General features: G+C 48.7%; 1 protein-coding gene across 2 annotated transcripts; it reads right to left on the bottom strand.

Moving 5' to 3' along the window:
• Positions 1-256: 256 nt before the first annotated feature.
• SPINT1 (serine peptidase inhibitor, Kunitz type 1) lies at positions 257-20,382 on the bottom strand. Of its 2 annotated transcripts, XM_050897598.1 has the most exons (11): positions 20,363-20,382; positions 19,707-20,179; positions 10,886-11,037; positions 9,241-9,379; positions 7,948-8,118; positions 7,214-7,240; positions 6,123-6,248; positions 5,157-5,207; positions 4,172-4,342; positions 3,394-3,450; positions 257-2,240 (listed from the first exon to the last, which is right to left on the bottom strand). In XM_050897598.1, exons 2-11 carry the CDS (start codon positions 20,134-20,136, stop codon positions 2,044-2,046), a joined length of 1,521 nt encoding a protein of 506 aa, XP_050753555.1. In that variant the 5' UTR covers positions 20,137-20,179; positions 20,363-20,382; the 3' UTR covers positions 257-2,043. The 2 variants fall into 2 exon arrangements, with proteins under 2 accessions (XP_050753555.1, XP_050753554.1); XM_050897597.1 differs by lacking the exon at positions 20,363-20,382 and having other exon boundaries at positions 19,707-20,232.
• Positions 20,383-21,301: the final 919 nt, after the last annotated feature.

The following is a 21,301-nucleotide window of genomic DNA, read 5'->3' as shown; positions in this document are numbered from 1 at the left end:
GATCTCACTCCCAGCACACCTCACGCGGTAGGTGCCTCTCCAGATATCCACACACGTTGCATCCCCCACTCCCAGCCCTCCCCAAGCCATGGGACCGCTGCTGCTGCAGCAACACCCAAGCGCTCTCCCCTGAGTTACCGCAGTCTGGGCAGATGAAAGGGTGTGAGATAGCAGGCATGGGAACGGTACCTGCCCCCTCTGCGGGTCATTGCTCCTCAGACACCACTCCCAAGTCAGATAAGACAAACAATTCCTTTTTATTATCAGAGTGACCGCACAAAAAAATAAATCAAGATGTTAGGTTTATTGCATAGGCCATGGTAGGCTGTGGGAAAAACAAAGAGATGGAAGAAATGATACGAGACAGATCATGAAAAGCCATGGAGGAATCTGACCAGCCCCAGGGATACTGAGGCAGATGCCCATGATGGGGAGAAGTGTGCAGTCAGATTGCCAGCAGGCTGTGGGCAGCAGTTTCTTCCCTTCCAGCCCAGGCATCAGCCCAACGAGGCAGCTGTCCTGGAGCTGCACTTGAGAGGACCTGAGCCGTGCCCTGAGCTGGGCATGGCTTCACCAGAGCCTTCCAGAGCCACTCTGCCCTCGGCCCTGAAAGGGTCCAAGCATTTAAACTGAAGTCTGTACATAGATTTATGCTTCTTACACACACGCACATACGCGCGCACACACGCGCAAACACACATGCACTGATTTCCTCTCTCTTCACAGCAGCAGTTTTCCAAGAGCAGCAGGCACTGGGAGTTTGGGGATTGGTGCCAACCCCACAGCCGACAAAGCGTACCAGGCACTTCAGAAATAGCAGCTTTTGCCCCCAACAGAAGTCCTCAGCTCCCAGAGGTACAAGCCTGGACAACAGAGATGCAGCAGTACAGATCTGGGAAGCACCTCACTGCAAACAGCCTACAGGGGAACACAGGGGACCTCATCGAAGTGGGGATGTCACACACTGCCATGGGGCCAGGGATGAGCTCTGGGCCTCCCAGGGCTGGGCTCATCTTGCACCGGGAGGGACGGGCCAGCAGGAGCAAGGAAGCCCGAGGACATTAGCTGGTGGTATCCAGCCCACTCCTGTGCTCTGGGAGATGCCAGGGACTCAGGTCAGGCTGCGTGCGTGGAGGAGAGCGCAGTAAAATCAAAGCTGCAGCAAAGGTCCAACTGTGAGGGAGCTGGGTCCTTCCACCCTCCCCTCACCATCAGCAGGGAAAGTAGGGACATTTCCTTTCCTTTCATGTGAGAATAAATAGATATTTTCTCAATGTGTTTGGGTTCAGACTGAGCACTGGAAAAGCAACCAGGGCAACTCACAGAGAGAAAATGGTGGACACGTACTGTACATAGGAGGCTGTAACATGTCAGCCAGGCAGAAAAAAAACTAGGTGTGCTTTTCTGTTAAAAAGCAAAGCCTAGTGATTAAAGCAGGTATTTCTGTTTCCTTCCATCTCGAAAACAGGAACCACCGGAGGGTGTCACAGAGCCCTTGGAACAGGTCTGGATGGTTATGTGAATCTCACAGTCCTCAAGAGGCTCACCATGACCAGGAGGACTGCTGGGAGGCAGGGCCACCTTGCAGAGGACTGGGGGAAACGGAGAAAAATACGAGGTTGGGTAGAAGAAAGTGGCACTGCAAATAAAAAATTGCTGGCTCTGGTCAGCTTGCACCATTCACCAATGTGAATGCTACACAGATCCAGTCCCAGGGTCCTTCAGTAAGTTGAGTGGAGTTGTGCTCTGGGTTTGAGCAGGAAGAAAGATGTAATTCAGAGGTTCACTGGGTTGTTTGAGGTTAGGAAGGGATAGACATCAGAGCGCATCAAAATGCTCCCAGATCCTCACTTTCCAGAGCAGCCATTTAGCCAAGACAATCACAAACACTAGTACTGCCAAATCATGGCTAGATCTTGGCCTGGTGCTACAAATGTCTTCGAAGAGAAAGAGTCCTTCAGGCACAGGCCCGTGTCTAAAAACAGAACTCCAGAAGCTTTGGGGAGTGGCCCAGTGCTGGGCTGGAGAGAGAGAGGCTGTAGGTCAGACTGGTTTTGTGGCACTGCTGTAAAACAGATGCTCAGTGTCCTCTGTGGTGGAGAGGGTTGAGTTGGTAGCAGTGGTCGGCTGACGGCGGCGGCTGTTCTTCTTCCTGTTCTTCAGGAAGAAGTAGCCGATGATCGCCAGGACCACCATGATGCAGATCCCGAGGAGCACGGCAATCACGACCTCAAAGGCACCTGCGGGGGATACGCGAACACGTTAGAAGGGCTGCTCCATGACCTCTGATGCAACAGGAGCAGTCAGGAAGAAGCAAGCACAAAAGCCACTGCAGAAGTTGTGCTGGTAAAGAGGTGGGCAATAGCTGACCTCACAGCAGGGTCGTCACTGCACAACTGGGAAAGAAGAAAGAAGGCAACCGCATGGCATAAAGGGACGGCCAGGGTATATCCAGCCTGCCTCTCCGCAACTATGGTTCCCATCATTTCCCAGATGCACCACGCCCTCTAAAGGCTACTTGGTGACTTCTGCAGGCTTGGCCATTTGACACCCCTATGAATATCAAGCCCTTCTGCAATGCTGGCCTTGCTTCATATGTCAACAGGGAGGCCACCAAGGGGTGGTTGCAGAAAGCACCTCCTGGTTGGGATAACGCTGTCGGAGTGAGCTATGGTGGATAGGCTAAGTTTGTGGGGAAAGAGCTCGTAGCAGTGCTGTGAGCACTTCGTCTTCTACAGCCAACCAAACTCCTGCATCATCAGTGGAGACAGTCAAACATGATGCATTTGAAAGCTGGTGTGAATTTGAAGATTAAATCGATCTCTAGGGTTGAAGAACAGAAGTGTATAATTTCAGGAGTTCTCTACTGAAGAAAGAGGCCTTACAGCTCTGCGGTGAAAGGACACCAACCTTAATGTGATATTCTTTTAAGAACTTGTAATTCAATAGCTTTGGAGTTCTTTACAGTTGTAGAGAGGGTGTATAGGGTCATCAGATTTCCCCACAGTCTAGCACCCAACATTATTCACATACCCACTTGGGCCTTCTTTCTTGCAGAAGTTAGTGGTCCTTATGTGAACTTGGCCCTTAGGAATAATTTTACTTGCCATTTTTTCATGTTGAACAGTGGAACGTTAATGCAAGTTGATGGAAGGAAAATCAGGAGCCTCTGATATGAGCTACTGAGTCACAGACAAAGGAGAAATTGGACCACACACGCACAGTGCACAGAAGCATCTCTTGCCACTGCTAGCATCCCACAAATCCCACATTGCTCCCTCAGCTTCAAAAGCGGGGTGGGAGAGAACGCTACTATTTGCAACGAAAGACAAAATCTTTTTCAGGACAGGGTAAAAGCAACAAGCGAGATCTGTAGGAAAAACTGTTACTCACTTAAGATAGCACTTTGAGACTCAAATGATTCCCATCTGCGGCCAATGGCATCTGCTTCTGAATTGGGAGCAGAGAGGGGGAAAAAAGTTTTACAAAGAAGGCTGGGAACAAGGGGTAAGACAGGTTTCTGAGGAGCATATTTCAAGGTCTCTGAAGTGACTGAATGCATACAGCATCCTTCTTGACAGCCATGGTACTGAGCTCTCAGGGCAGGCTGTGAGGCACAGTGTAGCTGAGGGAGGCACATCAGAAAAGCAGCAACAGTTTGCCTCTTAACAGATACAGTTTGGCAGAATTCCTCCTGTTTCAGCTGTTGGCCTCCACAGCAACACGTACAAAGCTCTACAGTGTAAACCTTTCCCTCTGTTTAAAACTTCTGCCTAGTATGTGTCATTAAGGATTTTCTTAATTTCTCCCCTCCCACTTGGGGAGAACTGGACCCAAGCTAGAAAGTTAGATTCTCTTTAGAGAGGCCATACAATATCTCTGGTTAGTTTTGTCATCCTCCTCTGTCCCTTTTTCAACATCAGCACCCAAAATGTTTTCCAGCTCTGAGAAATGACAGGCTGCATTGCAGAAAGATGCGGTAGATATACACGGTTCCCTGTAAGCCATCGGTCATGTTGAAGAACGCTGTGAGGCATGGCCAGGGTTTGAGAGCAGAGCTGCTTTGGCTGAAAGCTCCCAAGGCACTGCCTCTTTGGGACCAAAGAATTTAATCTGAAGTGATTTTCATAGTTTGATCAGTAAAACTCCATCCCCCACTATGCCTGCTTACTTGTGATGCCTGAACATGATTTCATGCACTCTTCCTCTTCTTCAAAGTTGTTGTCGTTGCCACCACAGCCCCCATAGGTGAAGGGGTCACATTTCTCAGAGAATGGGTTATAGTACCAGCGGGGGATGCTCTCGGTGCACTGTCCAGTATCAGGCAAGTCCACACAGTGATCTGGTAAAGCAAGGGAGAGGTGCTCTAGCGCAAGCAGTGTGTTCCCAGAGCAGCAACATTTTCTGCTCTCAACAGAAGAGCACAAGCACCGTGGCAGAGGGAATCCATGGCCACAGCAGTGGCTCTCGGGTCCCCACTGCCCAATTGCCAGCTGCTCAAATTGGCATTGCCAAGGTGAGCTGCCACCTGCCCATAAACCCAACTAGCAAGGAGGAAAAGGGAATATCAGAGCGTGCAATCATGCTAGACCTTGGTTTCAATCCCCTACAGAAACGACCTGCCCTCCTCGGGAGGCAGAAGAGAACATGAAGAGCCTGGACACACAGAAACCACAGTTTGGCTCAGGTCTCCTCCACAAGCAGGCTGCATTTATGCTGACTGGGGATATACTCTTTTAGCTCAGTGATAGTGCCACTGTCTACACTAGTACAAACAAGGCAAAGGTATGGGATGGAGCACAGGCATATGATTACTCGTATTATGCCATTCTTGTGTCCTCCACACTGCTTTGGTTTGCACTATTTCCAAAAAAGTGCTGCAGAGTTTTATACAGGCCAGGTACTGTGCCCACCAGGCAATATGCATGAGACCTGCTTGGGTGGAAAAAGTTTAGGCAGGAGAGTGAAAGCCTGCTATAAACAGCTGTCTTCAAGGTCAGAGAACAGGCCCTTGCTCATTTTTAGTACAGGGACTACCCAGATGCTACACCCATTTTTTGAATTATACAGGGAAGCAGTTTTACCATGAAACAACAGACTGAAGAAAAAAACCAAAGCTGGTAGATGTCAGCCTAGGTGCTCTGGACGGTACGTACCTTGTTTACGTGTGACATTGATTTTCTGCAGTCTGTTGAACTCACGAGCATCTGCGAGAGAAACATTTCATGTTAAAACTTCTCTCACCAGTTGAATACAAAAGAAATGCCTCCATCCATGCAGACATGGACAGACAGGGCTTTCCTGCACATTCCTTTGCTATCACAAGCCAGGGAAAGGGAAATATAATTTGAGGTTCTTAAATATCTCAAAGCTATGAGAGGAACGTGGGAAAAATAAAATGTAATAACAAGAAACTATTCCCAATTTCTGTTCCACAGATACAGAGACAAAATTAAGGAAAACAAAGGCTGCTTGCCTTTTTTTTTCTTCCCCATCAAGAAGTATGGGGAAACTGCTGTCACTACAGGTTTTAAGAAGTGTGAAAGAGCACTAGCGTAGGATATAAGAGAGGGCAAGAGAGATGAATTGTATGCTTGCAACCTAAAAAGGCAACAAAACACCCACATACAGGAAAAAAATTATGGGAATTCTGTCAGAAGGAGGGAGGGAGGAGCAATTGCGGACTTGGGCAGCTTGCCACTGTCCATTTACATTAGCATAATGTGAGGATGTTAAGGGGACTGTGACACTGAACAGACTGGGAGAAATGGTTTCATTTCCCATCTCACAACTCTAGGAGAGCAGGTAAGGTCATTCAGTGAGAAAAATATTGGAAGGGGAGGGGAGGATAGCCTCTGAAGTCTTACAGACAGGTGCAGAGAAGCGAGTCGAAGAGTATTTAAGAGGCAGGAAACATCCCAGAAGGAAGATTAGCTCTTGCAGTCAGCAGAGATATGGGAGATGGCAGAACCTGCAAATATAATACTGCGGAAGGAGATAACGCAGTGTCAGAAGATAAGAACAGAAGGCACCAAAAAGCATTGAGTCAACACCTGTAACTTACACTGCACTCATCCCTGGGCAGATACTAAGTTGTCTAAACTAGAATTTGAAGTACTTACATTGTTCACAATACATCTCGTCTGATCCATCAGCACAGTCGAGAGTTTCATCACACTCCAGATAAGCATCAATGCAGCAGCCATCCTTGCATCTGAAGAAGGGGGACTGACAGTTCCCATTGCACACTGCATCAGAAACAGTTCAGATAGCTCATTAGAAGTCATTGTTTCTCCCTGCCACACAGATGCTTTATGAAGGACTTAAAAGCTGCTGATAGGGCTGGCAAACAAGAAACAAGGCAGATTGGCTAAGGTCTTTCTTCAGTGCCACCTTGGACTCAAAAAAAAGAAAAAAAAAGTAATTTCTTGCTTATAAACAAAACCTTGTTCTGGGAACAGCTGTGCTTCCTCTCAAAAAAGAAGTACACAGAAGGTAGAAGCAAGAATGAGCTACTCAGGAAGAATATGGAGACATTGCCCAAGCATGGGGGATTAAATTAGGAAAGCCAAACTGAAACCTGCACACTGGGCTACGAGAGCCAATGGAGAAGAGCAGTTATTCCCCCCTGCTCCAGAGGTGGTCCTAAGTGCTGAGTACTGTGCCCAGTTCTGAGCTCCCCAGTGCACAAAAGACATTGGCATACTGGAGCGAATCCAGCAGACACTCAGCAAGGGGCTGGAGCACAAGATGTAGCGTGAGGTTATGGAAAAGACAGAGACAGACTCATTTTGGAGGTGCACAGTAATAAGATGAGCAGGAACAGACATGAGTTGCAACAAGGGAAAGTGATTCAATATAAGGGGAAAAAAATTATAACAAGGGTCATCAAACACTGGCACAGTTTGACCAGAAAAAATGTAAAATCTTCTTCATCAGAGATACCCAAAACTGGACTGGATGCAGTCCTGAGCAACTCAATATGACTCAAAGCTGGCCCTGCTTTGAGTAGTGGGTTGGACCAGATGACCTCCACAGGTAATCCCCAACCTGAATTATCCTATGACATGGAAGTGAAAGGCTTAGTAAAGAAATTAGTCTCCAGTGCCTCACTTTCCACACTGACTGAGTGCTAATCAAAAGCCACAGGAATGGACGTGAGACACTGAACCTGAGCTCACAGCAGGATTACACAGTGGTACAGGAGGCTTACCTGGCTGTTGTCGCCCACCAACAGAGCCTGAAGAGACAAGGGGAAAAATAAAATAAATTTACCACCACATCATTTTGTCAGCTCAAGATCAGCTTTATCTTGCCTTCATATCTCACCTAAGAAGTGTGTATTTTCTGGAAGCAAGCCCTGTAGGGATTAGGGAGGGGAAATATGGATGCCCACCACCCAGAGACCCCAGATGAGTAGTACCCATGTGAGGCAGGCCTGGAGGAGCACAGGGGAACTTCCCACCACTAGCTAGACCATTCCTAAATGGTCTTTCTTTTCCAAGGCTTTTGCCTCTTCCTTAAGCTGTGCGCCACAAAGGGCCTGGCAGAGGCTCAGCCCATTTATCTGAGGCAGCGCTAAGTCATTCTCAGACTTGGCTAAGAGGGTGCCACGAGGAAGATTAATTTCATTTTGGGAGTGAAGCACTTCTGGCTACCCCACAGCACAACGCTACCCTCTGAATTTAGGTTTGAGATGTGACAGGAAGATTTGGTGAGGGTTTCTGCAGCCAGAGACACACCAGGGACACTGACCAGGGGAGCAGTGCTCCAGGAGCTGGGTCAGATATGTTGGCAGTGTAAGACTAGCACTCCCCATCCATAATTAGCCCGGTCTCCTCAGCTCTCTGGGCTCTAACTAGCTGCCAGCCAAGAAGCTGCAGTACCGCCCACATGGTCATCCCAATTCTATGAGAAAGAAGGGGCTGATTTTCGAAGAAGGCTCACCTCTAACATTCTTGCAGGCGAGTTTACACTCCTCTTCCTGCAAGTAGTTATTCTTGTTGGGCTTGCAGCCGCCAAAAATGAACTCCTCACACTGCTGAAGGCTTGGGTTGTAAAACCAACGTGGAAAAGATCCCCGACACCAACCCACCTTCTTAGGAGTCAAACAATGCTCTATCAAGAAAGTTAACATAAAAGGCTCTGGTCAGCTTGCTTTGCCTTCACATATACAAAGGAGAAAATCTGCCAAAGGGAAGTTTGTCAACAGTGTGGACACTTGTCTGAAAGATTTATAGAATCTTGAGCGGCATGGAGAAGGTGAGTAGGGAATCATAGTATATATTTTCTTACATGAAAGGCAGGGTCACAAAATCAAATTAGAAGGTGCCACATCCATAAAACAAAAGGAGCTGCTTCTCCACACAGCACATAGTTAAGCTGTGAAACTCCTTGCGTGAGGATGTTGCTGCTATGCAAAAATTACATGAGGTCAAAAAGGGATTCATCCATGGCTATTAAATACAAAGATACTGTCTTCTGCTTAAAAAAATCTCCCAGCTGCAAATTCCTTGGGGACTAGCCAAGCATAGTAGGGATTTACTGATAGCATGTCATGTTCTTGTACTCTTTCCAAAGTGTCAACTGCTGGACACTGTTGGATGCAGTGTACTGGATTTTGGACAGACCATTAGCGTCACTTGACATGGCTATTCTTATATTTTTATGGTACCTGTGGTAGGAGGAGAAATTCCCTGCTTCGCTACTAGTCAACCATTTGTCCAAGAACTCCTTGCTCCTAATGCACTTGTAATGCTGAACATTTTGATCATTAAACAAGGCCATTAAAGTAAAACATATAAATAAAGCCAGAGACACTTTGAATGTCATGCAGATGGCTCCACCTATCCTGCAGCTTAAGGGAATTAGGGCCTTCACAGCAAAACCATGGAGTCAACAAGACCTTTCAGGTTCTCCTGTCTTACACCCTCAGTTGCACCCCGGGCTTCAGCCACTCTGGCGTCACCCAGCAGAGGGCAATGACATGCAGAGAGGATGGGGTTATTGCAGGCCAACTCTTCTGCAAGAGGATGCGAAAACCCTAACATAGACCACTATGAATGCGGAGACCTTCTACTACTGATCAAGTGCAGGCTTTTACTGGGAAAAGTTGACATGCAAGTCCGGTCTCTTGGTTGTGCTCTTTTCCCATCTACCCCTCTGAGAAGAGCACCAGTAATGCCAGAGCAGTACCCAGGCTTGGGGACTCCAGCTAGACATCCGTGGGCTAAGACTCACCTTCAGTCTGCTCAGAATTCAGCACCATGATGGTGATGTTGGTGAAGTCTTGCTGTTGTGCAGTGTCTGTGACAGTAAGCTGGAAGACGTAAGTCCCCGCCTGTAGGTTGGAGATTTCTACCTGATCTTCTTCGTGCTTCTGAGAATGCAAAAGAAAGGCTTATGCAGAAGAAGGTACCTCTAATGAGGGAGTGAGTGAAGCCATGCAACGCCCATGTTCCTGCATTAGGAAGAAAGGAGCTTGGCTGGAAACCCCCAAGCAGATGTCTGGCATGAAAAAAGTGCTATACAATCCCCCCAAATCCATGGGCTGGCACCCAGCTGGAATAGCAGAGAGAAAGAGTACCACAAGTGTAATTAGATATTTCATATTTTGGGGCATTGTGAAGGCACAAGAGAAAATAAAAATCTTTGGAAAGGACTAAAATACCTGTAGCTTTTATTTTACTTTTTTAAAAATAAAACCTATTATGAATCATTTACTTAGTACATAGGGAATAAGCTAGGTGTGTTTAAGAAATATGTACTCTTTCATTTTGAATAGGACAAGTGTATTTAGTTTTAGAGATGGAAATGAGTGCCTATTTCTTTGCCTGCTGAGAGTTTTCTAAAAGAGAGTAAATTATTTTTTCAGAATAGAAAGCTGTGATGTTATTGATACAAACTTTTTCCCTATATTTGCTAACAATATTGGGCCTCCATTTCCATGCTATCTGCCTTTTTGGTTAGGTTTCAAGAGAACACAGTGTTGCCATATATCATCTTAATGTAGTTAACACAGCGTAATACTAGAGGATTCCGCCCCCCCTGGGCCCCGAAAGTTGCTTTGGTTTGGCTAGGGGGAAGGGAAAAGGAAAGGAGCACTTCCAGATTTCCACAGCCCCCTCAGCACCCTAGAGCTAGTCATTGCTGGTCTTCAAAATCAGCTGTGGGCCTGATGCACTCATTTGCTAATTCTTCCAAAAGGTGCCACAAGAGCTCCATAGGAGCAACAAGACTTTCCAGAGCATTTTGCAGAAGTTTGACAGTGATCATTTGCTCTTCTAAAGCCACAATTCGCGTTTAACATCTATCAGATAGGCAGTGTTCACACCCCAGAGATCTTGGGAGCCAGTCAGGAGACATGACTTCTGCTCCAGCTCAGATAAAACAGGAGGAGGAACCTATGCTCTAAAGAGAGGCAAAGTCCAGGAAAAGCCCCAGGAGTACAGAAGCAGAGCCTGAGACTGGATTATTCAGAGTCAGAGGAGGCGAAGCACCAAAGTGGAGCCGAGCAAAACTAAGGGCAGGCCCTTCACTGAACTACGGGAGCTTGGGAGCAGAGGCAGCTCTTGCACCGAAGCTGCTGCCCTCTCGGGTGTTCCCACCCAGGCACATCAGGTGTTGCTCAGGAAGGTCTGAGATGGTGTCCTGGTGCAGGGAGCCTGAGACCTGATGAGGCCAAGAAATGCCACGTCCCAGTAGTGTGCGAGAGGGTCGGGGCAACCACAAGGAGTGCTCCATAGCTTTTGGGAACAGGCTCGTGGGTGGACTGGCTCGAGGAGGGAAGGACAAGGTGACCTCTCAGTCAGTGGCTGCGAGAGCCCAACCTAGTGCAGACCACAGGTGACACTGAGCAAGCTGCTTCCTTCCTGCAGCTCCCTACCTTCATCTCCACGGAGGGGTCGCCAAGGATCTGTTTCCATTCATAGCTGACTATCCCTCGGTCATCCGTGCTCTCTGTGCCTCTCAGCATCACTGGCTCCCCTGGCTGTACCCTCATGTCCATGCCAGTGCGGGCTGTTGGAGGATGGTCATCTGCAGAAGAAATGCAGAACAAAGCTTGGGTAAGAGGCTGAAGGGTCCAGTCCTTGTCTCCATTACAGGAAGACAGGGAGGGGGATTCTTCCAGGCTAAATCAATACAGACTTCAACCACTGAAAGGAAAACACTTTTATACAGCTGTGCTTCTTGCAGCTCGAGCAGGCAACAGGCAATTAATACCGTTATTACTGCCTTCACTAATTTGGTAACTCTGCAACCCACTCGGGCAGTGCCTTTGAGCCAGTTGGCTCCCTGGCCACTTCTGCCCACAGGAACCACTGTAAGAGGGTGTCCCTGTGGCTACAGCCATTGTGCTTCTGACCGTCAGACCACATCCTCGCAAAACAGCACAGAGCAATCTCCACCCTTCACTTAAGGAGGTGACCTGTGTAGGTGTTGAAGAATGTGGAAAGGACTCTCATCATTCCTACCACCATCTCTAAGCACTATGTTAGCGTACTTAACCAGAGCTATGCAATGCAGGATTTGGATGGGAAATATCCCTCCTCCACCTCATCTTCCACCCCACTCTCTGACACGCATGCCTTAAAAAAAGCACACAAATGCCAGTCATGAGATCATTATTTTTGTGCCATTCCATGGATTAGCTTACCAGCAGCCTCCACAATCCATTAAACACTTTTCCAGACTGTAAGTGTAAGAGATGAAAACTGATCCCTGCCCGTGCCAGCAAGAACAGCCTATACAATGACACCATTGACTCATATGACTCATAACTCCTTTCAGCCTGAACGTCTCTGATCACAGGCTTCCTGCATAGCTCAGCCCATAAAACACCACCTGGTAGCGCCTGTACCAAGTCCAAGACTCAATGTTCAAGTTCAACCTGAGTCTTTTGTAAAGGCATTGATCGTCATTTATAAGCTAGATATAAATCACTCTACCATTACACTGTTATATCGACTGTGACTGAAGAAGAAGATTAGTGCCCAAACCCCTTAGAAAACTACTCCATCAGCTAATTATTTTCCCTGTTGTAGACTTGCTCCTAATCTCCTGCTTGAGTGTTTCTGGATTCAGGTCCCAGCTGCTGACTCTTGCTAGAGACTACTGAAGGGACCTATTTAATATAGGTTATATATACAAACAAACCTGACATTCAAAACAAGCTACTTTTTAGTTCTTTCATCACTAAATTCAGTGGGATAGAGGGCTTTGCAACACGTATTCCAGATCAGTTACCACAAATCCACCCAGAGTCTTCTATTTTCTAGTATCTTTTACCAAATCGAGACATATTCATTCTATCCCAGTCTTACAAATGCTGCTGCCACCAGAAAGTCACAGGGGAAACAAACCTTCCCTTGTTTACATGTCCGAGCATTGCGCTCAGCCTGTTCGGCTGCAGAATCGGGGAGGGTGTGTGCATACCAGCCCTCTGAGGTTCCCCCTGCAGCCTGCTCCCCAGCTGCAGCCCTGCAGCTTACCTCCCTCATCGCCGGGCTGACGGGGCTGCTGTTTTACTGTATGAGAAAAGGTCAGCCACTTCTAGCTTGTGGAGCTGCAGGGCTTCTGGTTACATTTACCGCACCAGTCTGTGTGCTCTCTGCAGTCTGTCACCGGTTTTACCTTTTATTCCATCTTTTCATGTAAGTATTGGGTGGGAACAATAGGGGTCAAGCTCACATTGTTGAGCTTGATCCAACCACCAAAATAGGCAGAGGAGACCCAGCTGGACTGAAAGAGGCCAGGAAGACGACGCAAGCAGAGATGCCCACCCTGGTGTCCTCTCACCTTTGGATGAGGCACACCTCCCTGCCACTCCTTCCTCAGGGCTGCATGCCAGAGTGATGGGTCCTGTCTCAGGCACAAGGACTGCTGAAAGACACCAAGCAGGGCCAAGAGAGCCTGGCACCTTTTGGTTTTGAGCAGGGCCAGTAGAACAAATAAATGAAGTTTTGCTTTATTTTCAAGTGGTCGTGCCATGAGAACATTCATAGGCAAAAGCCATGACTGGAGCTGGCAACACCTTCCAAACCAAACAGGGAAAAACAGCCCCACAAGCACATTGTACACGGCACTACAAGCTCTGGAAAGGGGGCATGTTCCTGCCATTCCTGCCAGGCAAATGCCATGGGCCTCCCAGGGAGAAATGCAGCCTGCTCCCTGCCACCCTCCTGCCAGGATGAGCCCAGTAGATGGGTGCAACTGCACAAGGGAAAGACCAGTTCTTCAGCAACACAGAGGCTGATCATTAATTCACAACTCCAAATCATATTTTTCTTTGACATTTTTAAGCACGTACACTTAAAAAAAAAAAATTGCAGGCCAAACATTTCTCCACAGGTCAATTTAGTTACTTTGGGTTGTGGATTGCATGGTGAAGTAAAAGCTCAGTTCTGATCAATGGGTCAGCAACTTCTCCAGACCCCATCTCTGATTAGCCAAATTCCCTGAGCCTCCTCACCTCCAGAGAAATAGTCAGAGTATTTGCTTATCTGCGGTGACTGCCAAGGAGGAACTCCCACTAGAAATTAAGGACTTCATTTTCAAGTCTCTCCCTTTTCTCCTTAGGATGTTTGAAAGCTCAGTGACTTTGGAGTATTTCTGCTACACTGACTATATGAAGCCTTCAGTGGCAACATGGCTTTTCTCCACCTGAGCTTCATAACCAAGTGGACCCAGAGTGACTATCAACAAACTGCTCGTAGAAGGGAGATTCTCCATTCAGTTTGTTTTGCTCTGAAAGTCTGTTTGAAAAATGAAAGTTGCCTTTGCTATAATGGAAAGTTTCTGCTTTGACTATGGAAAGTTTCTGCTGTAAAACTCTGTAATTAACAGGGAGATTAAAGCTTTATGATGCTGGTTTGTGTCGTACTCTTTACTGTGGAATACATGCTCCTGGAGTCACATCATTAAGTGACAACTTCTGCTTCCATTTATAAAATACGTCGGAAAGTGAAATATCTTTTCTTTATGATCCTGGAGAAAAGCTTGATAGAGTAAATCCAAAATGCTTAAAAACAAATTTATATGGCTCACAGTGTATTCATGCCTCAGTCCCTGTTTCTTGCTTTTTCAAAAATTTCATCTAATTTTAAGGCTTATGCAGTCAGTGGTTCGTCTGGATTCACCTCTAACAATGAGTAAACTTGAACCAAAGTTGATGGGGGAACAGGAGTCTAAAAGACACAAAATTCCTACAAGGCTGCAAAAGTAAGCGTCTAGGTGGGAGGAGAGACCCCACTAGGGACCTCGCTATCCGAACATGCAGGCACCAGTGAAATCCTGTAGCAGAAAGCACTTGCAAAGATCCCAGTTTGGGGATTTCTCTTTTCAAGCTCAGATATCAGCTCTTGCCCTGGAGACACAAATTCACAGAAAACCAGATTTCCTCCATTCCAGCACTCATGCAGATACAGCCTGAGTACTTGAGACTATAAAGCAATGCTTGAAAATACCTCAGAATGATTTGAGGTTGCCACTAGAAAGAGCTGGAAAGATTTCTCATGGTCACGGAGGGGCTCTTACAGCCTGCTGTTGTCTGCAGTGGCAGGAGCAGCTTACAAATGAGTCAAGTGCGGCTTGTGCTGGGGACACTGAGGCACTGCGAAGGGAAGGACCTCGCTGAGGACAGAAGTCACTGCTCAAAGCCACTGCGCAGGCCAGTAGCAGAGACAGGAGCAGAAATGAGGCCACCCAGATTCCAGCGTCCATGAGACACGCAACCTTGGAGATTTCAAGCGTCAGAAGCCAGCTGAGCCTGCCTGCTGCAAAAGCAGGTGGGCAGGGGTGGGCAGCAGCGCAGCTCTCCCCACAAACGCTAAAGCTTTGCTCTAACCTTGCTTCCAGGGAAGTCATTCAAAAGTGAACAGCTTTCAGGGAGGGTTCATTCAGATCTCGCCTATCGACACTAGAAAACTCTCCATAGTAACAGGCAAAGGTAAGGAAGGAAGATGCTGCTGCCACAGTGTTAATTTGCGTGAGGAGGGGGAGAGGGAGAAGAGAACAAGGCAATGCAACACACTGCCTGGAGAAAGAGAAATACAGGCTCTTTCTGTAGGGATTCATTCTGGCTAGGCAGCAAATGCAGTCATGATAAAGCCATATAGTTTATGGACAACTCATGCAGAGCCAAGCAGCTCTCAGCATTAATTTCTAGAGGTTTCTGTAGTGGTTTCTAAGAGGTGCACACAGCAGGTCAACTTAACCTCTCTAAAACAATACAGCACGACTGAAAGGATTATATTTTCAGATTAATGCAATCTGCTGCTGCCCCAGGTTCCTTCCATCCTTCCTCAGGCTGTGGGAAACCAGTCTGATTTGCTTTAGCGGGCAGGGGGAAAGAGTCTCCCACGGGTCTTTGTGCCATTTTGATAAAGATCAGTTTGTTACTCCAGTCTCCTTAGATAGCTCCAGAGCCCCGACATGAGGTAGCCACGACATGAGGTAGCCACGACACGTGGCACTTCAGTAAATTCTGCATGACAAACAGTAGTTTCACAGTGAGTGGAAGCTGCTCATTGCCTGCTGAGCTGGTCTCCGAGGGCCCTGCCAGTATATATTGGCCTCTGAATCTGTGATGCAGGTACTGAACACGCAATTCCCCCTCTCCTGGCCTGACCTGGGCGCTGGAGGATCAGCAGCTGGCTCAGGGCTGAGCAGCATCAGCCAAGGGGACACCAGTGACTGGACCCGTCTCAGCCCCGCACGGGATCCCAGCACCGCTTATTTTAGTTGCACTGTGCCTGCAGTACGGAAACCAGTGCAGGACCAAACATTTGAAGATGGATGAGCTTCAAACTTGGGGAGCTCTTCTTGTTGAATGCATTACCGAAGTTTTAACCTGCAAATCTCTCTCCACGGTGAGGCAGGAGCAGACACATCCTGAACCCTGCGGTTCCCCAGTGCTTCCCGTCTCCCACTCACAAGCCCTGAATTCAACAGGAGGAGGAGAGTGTCACCGAGCATTTCACAACCACCACAAAAGATTCAGTTCAAGAAACGGACAAAGGTTCAGGGAGGTTATTTTCCAGTTTCACACCCAGAACTGGTTTGCCTAGACCAGAATAAGCTCGGGGTAGTTACTTAAACACTGGGCTCCATTATTACCAATAAAGTGCATGGTGAGCCTGCCCCTCCCGAATGAGCCAGGCAGAAAACTCGCACCAAAGTTCAGGCTGGGGAATCATTTAAGAGGATACTGCCTTTTAACAATAACATCAGAGACTTCGGGCTGTACGTTAGCTGGAACAGGCGAGAGACAGAGCCAAGCCGTTGTCACCAGCTTATAAAGGACTCAGAAGCTCTTGTTCTCCAAAATACTGAAAATATACTCAGATGATGTGCAGAAGCTGGATTTCAGCTGTATTCATTGTTGCCTGTACCCACAGGTTGTTCTGAAGTCATAACACCATAAGAGTGGCCGCAGTGGGTTAGAGCAAGGGCACCTCTGTCCGTGTGTTCAGTTGCCAACAGTCTCACTGTGGATGCTCGAGCAAGGGCACGAACAGGGCAAGCATACACAGTGCTTCCCCTGTAATACTCTCCCAGCTTTCAGCTACCTCCATCAGGCTCCGGAAACACTCCAAGATGAAATTTGCCCATTCAGCAGCCCCGAGCTGTGCTCTCTCTTTCAAGTGTTATCTAGTCTCCTCCTGAACATATACAAACCTCTTAATTCAACAGGTCTGCTCCCTGTAGTAGTAGTGTGGGTCTTGCAACATGTGGCTTTTTTGTTTAATGTCACCCACTGGGATCACTAAATATATATTTCACTATTCACCAGACAAAACATGCTTTTAATCCTCATTATTGCAGAGAATGTCTGAAGATTGCCACATGGGCATACGCTAGAGGCTCCTAGGACACCTGACAGCAGCACATAAAGGAAAGGGATGGATGATAAAGCAGCATATAAGCTTCCTGCAGACCTTTAGAGCCAGTCTCAGGGGGCTGACAATAACCTGGGCTTCAAAGCAGCCACAGAGCCTTTTCACAGCGATACAGCGGTACAGCACAACAGGGGACTAGACAGTTTTGTCTCCAGTGCAAAACCTGGGCCAAGATTTTCTGCCTATAAACATTTGAGAGGAAAACCTGACATGCTGAAAACAGCTTCCTTAACACTTGGTTCATCTGGCCTCTTCAGGCATCCTCCAAAGGCCTGGAAGCAAAAATGCTGTAGAGCTTCCTTATGTTGCCAGGCGGACATGCTCGGTGCCCAGGGGCTCCTTCATTTGGCCTGCTGCACCTGCACCTTTGCGCCCTTCCCCAGTCCCCCTTGGTGGCAGCCAGGCACCACAATTCCAGCATCATGGCTGGAGGGGCTTGGAGTTTTGTTTTGGATTTTTTTGTTTGGATCTGAACCAAATCAAGATCTGCATTCTTAAGTGTCTCATCAGCTGCTGTGGGGAGGAGGGCCCAGCTTGTATGGTCTGATTTAGCCCTTGTTATTATTTGCTATTTCTCCAGTAAAATAACTCCTTTTCAGCTTGGATTAATAAATAGTAATAGTCCTTCATCTCTTTTCCTGCCAGCCCTCTGATATCATTCACGGTGATTCAGAAAGCTTTTGCTATCAGTCAAAAGACAATGCCTAAAAATTTCAGGAGAGGAGGGAAACACGTTTTCTATCAAAGCACAGCATTAACATTGCAGCCTGATGCAAACACGAAGTAGCGAGCTTCCCAGTGTCTGTCGCTACAGCTGGAGACCTGCCCGCCACGCTGCACCCCCCGAGAGTGCAAACACAGCGTGTAGAAGGGACTGAGCCCTTCCAACACCCGCAGTGGTATCATGGCGCAAGCCCCACATGAGCAAGGAGGGGCATGCCCGCTTCACCAGGCAGAGTATCCCTAACAGCATTTCTGGCATGTTTTTCACTTCTCACTGATAAGCCCTCCTGGGTCTTCCTGCTCCACCGCAGCCATCCCAGCATCTGTGAAAGTAGCATTAGGGATGGTTTGCAAGGCAGCACCTGCGTATGGGTGGCTGGGATGCTCCAGCTAGGTGCCATGGAGTGGCAAACACAGCACTGCTGGTGGCACAGAGAGCTCAGTGACCCAGGGACACTTTCTAGAGACCCGCACACATGCAATGCCAGGGCCTGCCACCAGCCCAGGGAGGAGGGGGTTGCAGTCTCCTTGTATGGGGCGCTGGTCCACAGAGGTGAAGAGACCGAATTGCTCAACAGTACCTTGTATTTTAATCTAATCTTGTGAAATCAGGATGTACTGGAGATGATGCATTCCCTTTTCCTCCTACAACAAAGCATGTAGGAGTTCAGAGAGCTGCCAGCATGTCACCTCCAGTCCTGGTGATGTGGGCTTCAGTTCCTTGCTAACTGCAGCTCCCGCGGAAAGGATTTTGAGCCTAGAATGGAGACGCAGGACAACTACTGCAACAGTGAGATAGAGATTTACCAGAAGGCCCTAAAATGCAGTGGGAAGCGACCAGGAGGGACAGAGGACAGGAGGACCACTTCTGCCACATCGCTGTTCAAACCAGCGACACCCAAGGCCTGCTCCAGAGGAGCCGTGCCCTGCTCCGAAACCCCCGCACTGCTACTTAGGATGGACAAAAGTGGTCAGTGTGGGGTTTGGTACCATTTCACACCTCCAGCACCGACAAGGCTCACAGGCTGGCACATCCCAGCAGAAGATCAAAGACCTATTCAGTTCACGCCATTGAGCCCAAGCCCACGCGCCCACCTGCACGCTCCCCTTGTCATCTTCACAGATCCTTTCCTTCCCCGCCACGGGTGGACTGGGAGGGGGGGTGAGGAGGATTACACGTACAGATATCCACTAACAGTCCTGCCCAGGCATCAACATATAATAAACTGGTTATGGTTCCCAAAGACCCAGCCAGGCTAGGGATGTCCCAGCCTCATTAGGCTTCCTCCAAAACATGGAAGAAGGAGGCAAAAGGAGGAATTGCCGTGTTTCCAGTGTTTCTGAACACACTGCATTCCTTTGGAGACAGCAGAGCGTGTGGCAGGCGGCCAGCTCCAGATTAGTTTGTTTTCCACCTGGGTCCAGGTGCAATCTTTCAGAGCAGGGAACCAGGGAGTGGGGAAGAGAAACCCACCTCCAAAAGGGGATTTTTCTAATCAGCCTCCCCTAGCCGCTCCCTCTTCCTCCCCCAGCAGCAAGGACCAGCCCCAACAAGCAGAGCGATACCGAGACACCTCACCATCCAGGCTGCTGCTCACAAGATTCAGGCTGTGGCAAAATGAAAGGTAAGTGGATTGCGTCCTGCCTCCAGCCCCTGAGCAATTAAGAGATTAATGCAGCCCTTTAAAACGCGGTGATGTGTAGATTTTTAGAGGATTTCACTTTCCAACCTCAAAGGCCTGAGGGGAGGGAGAAGAAAAACAATACCTTTTTCTCTACATTGTCAAATATAAAAAACTCAGCCTGCATTTGGTAAACACTCGCTCCACCTGCTTCAAATAGGTTAGAGAATGATTCCCTCTCTATTTGCTAATAGGTAAACTGAGGCACAGATCTTACGTGAGTTTATCAAACTTAGGGAAAACCTTTGCAGCAGAGGGACATATAGAAACCCCATCTTTAACATTGCTTTATCCTGACTGTTCGGCAGCACAGCGGCACAAATGACAGCTGGAGGAGCTGGCACCAGTGGCCATTCGTGCTCTTCCAGCCCTGGTTTGCACAGATCCATTATGGGCACCTTACCACTAGATCTGTGATCCTGCATCGCCAGGTAGGAATCGTACACATCCTTCCTCAAGAAGTTGAGAAAGCCGATCTTCCTGGCAAATCTGCAGACGAAAGCCTGCTCGTAGAGGCAGTTGAGGAGAAAGCAGCCCTGGATGTGGTCTTCCTCTGTGCCCGGGACCTGCTCCACGAGAGCCAAGTTACAAGCAGGGTCCTTACAGCAGGCTCTCATGCAGTCCCTACTCCGATGGACCATGGGGGATGACAAGAAGGTGGCTCCATTCTGGACGGAGGCGTCTGTATCCAGCACCAAATCTGGCATCCCTGCCGTAAAGTCCTCCAGGCACGTTTCACCGAATGGTTTTTTCTCCTGCCCTTCGCCGAAGTCCACCGCCAGCACCAAGCAGACCCAGAGCACAAACCATGGACCCGAACTCCCTCTGGCCATCTTGGCGCCCTGATCCTCACCGCCTTGAGACCTTAATCCTTTCCTAAAGGAAGGGAGAAGGTAGATGAAGCTGAGAGGGACGGTGTCCAGGTGCATGCCACCCCGGGGTGAGCGGGGACCCAGACAGAGGCCAAGGCCACACTCCGGGTCCCCGTTCGCCCCGGGGTGGCCAATGTGTCCCCCCACCCTGCAATTCATCCCCAGGCACGCGCTCTCAGTCCCCCACCTGGGTGGTCTCTGGTGAAACCAATGCTGAGAGTGGAGTGTCCCCCTCGTCCCCCCGTGCCTTCACCCCTCAGGTGTGCCTTCAGCTGCGTCCAGCGGAGACAAAGGCACAGAGAGTGCAGGAAGTGAAAACCAACTCCCTCAGAGAGGGAAAAAAAAAAATCAAGTCACTCCCCTGCGTGCTGAATTGCGTAAGAGGAAGGGGAGGAGAGCTGGGCTGATACCATCTTCCACTCCTCTGGAGAAGGGAGCGAAGGCTCCCTCCCCGTGGGAGCCTGGAGCGGTACCCTCGCTCGCGCAGGTGCAAGGGCACCCACCATACCCGTGCTTAGGATGCTTTGAAGGAACCGAAAGCCGGGGAGCATGTGGTCTGTGTCCTCCGGCAGTAGCCCTCGTGTTCCAGCGTGGCCAGCTGCGTGGTGCGGAGCACCATTAGCCCAGGTCTCGCTAACCCGAATGAGTCAAACTTGCAGCCGCATCTACAGCGCCCGCTGCCATCGCTGCTGCGAGAGGTTTCGTGCTCAGTGCAGGCATCTCGACATCATGAATTCCCTGCTCTTAGGACACAATATTCCTTTTGAGTGAAAGCACTTGGTAGTATGCCTGGAGGCTGCCTGCGTGGCGGGAGCCCCACCACCACAGCAGTGAAAAATTTTAGTAATCACCCCCCACTGATGAGCAACGTTTCACTACTCTCCTCAATCTCATATAGGTCAGTCGCAGTCCATTTCTAGTGCCCTCGCCTCACAGGACGGTGCTGTTTGGGGCCACGGGAACACAAAGGCTGCCTGCCATAATTTCCATGTGTTTTCTCCCTTCCTGCTTCTACTTGCAGATCCATGATCAAGTTCCTCTGTTCAACAGATTCACCAGTGTCATCCACCGCCTCTGTCTGGAAACAGTCCTAAAGCCCTTCGGTAAACTGTTCTTATCCCTCCGT

This window comes from Gymnogyps californianus, chromosome 5 (genome assembly GCF_018139145.2).
Source record: "Gymnogyps californianus isolate 813 chromosome 5, ASM1813914v2, whole genome shotgun sequence".
NCBI lineage: Eukaryota > Metazoa > Chordata > Aves > Accipitriformes > Cathartidae > Gymnogyps > Gymnogyps californianus.
The sequence above is the reverse complement of the archived record's forward strand: the minus strand, read 5'-3'. Positions and strand labels throughout refer to the sequence as shown.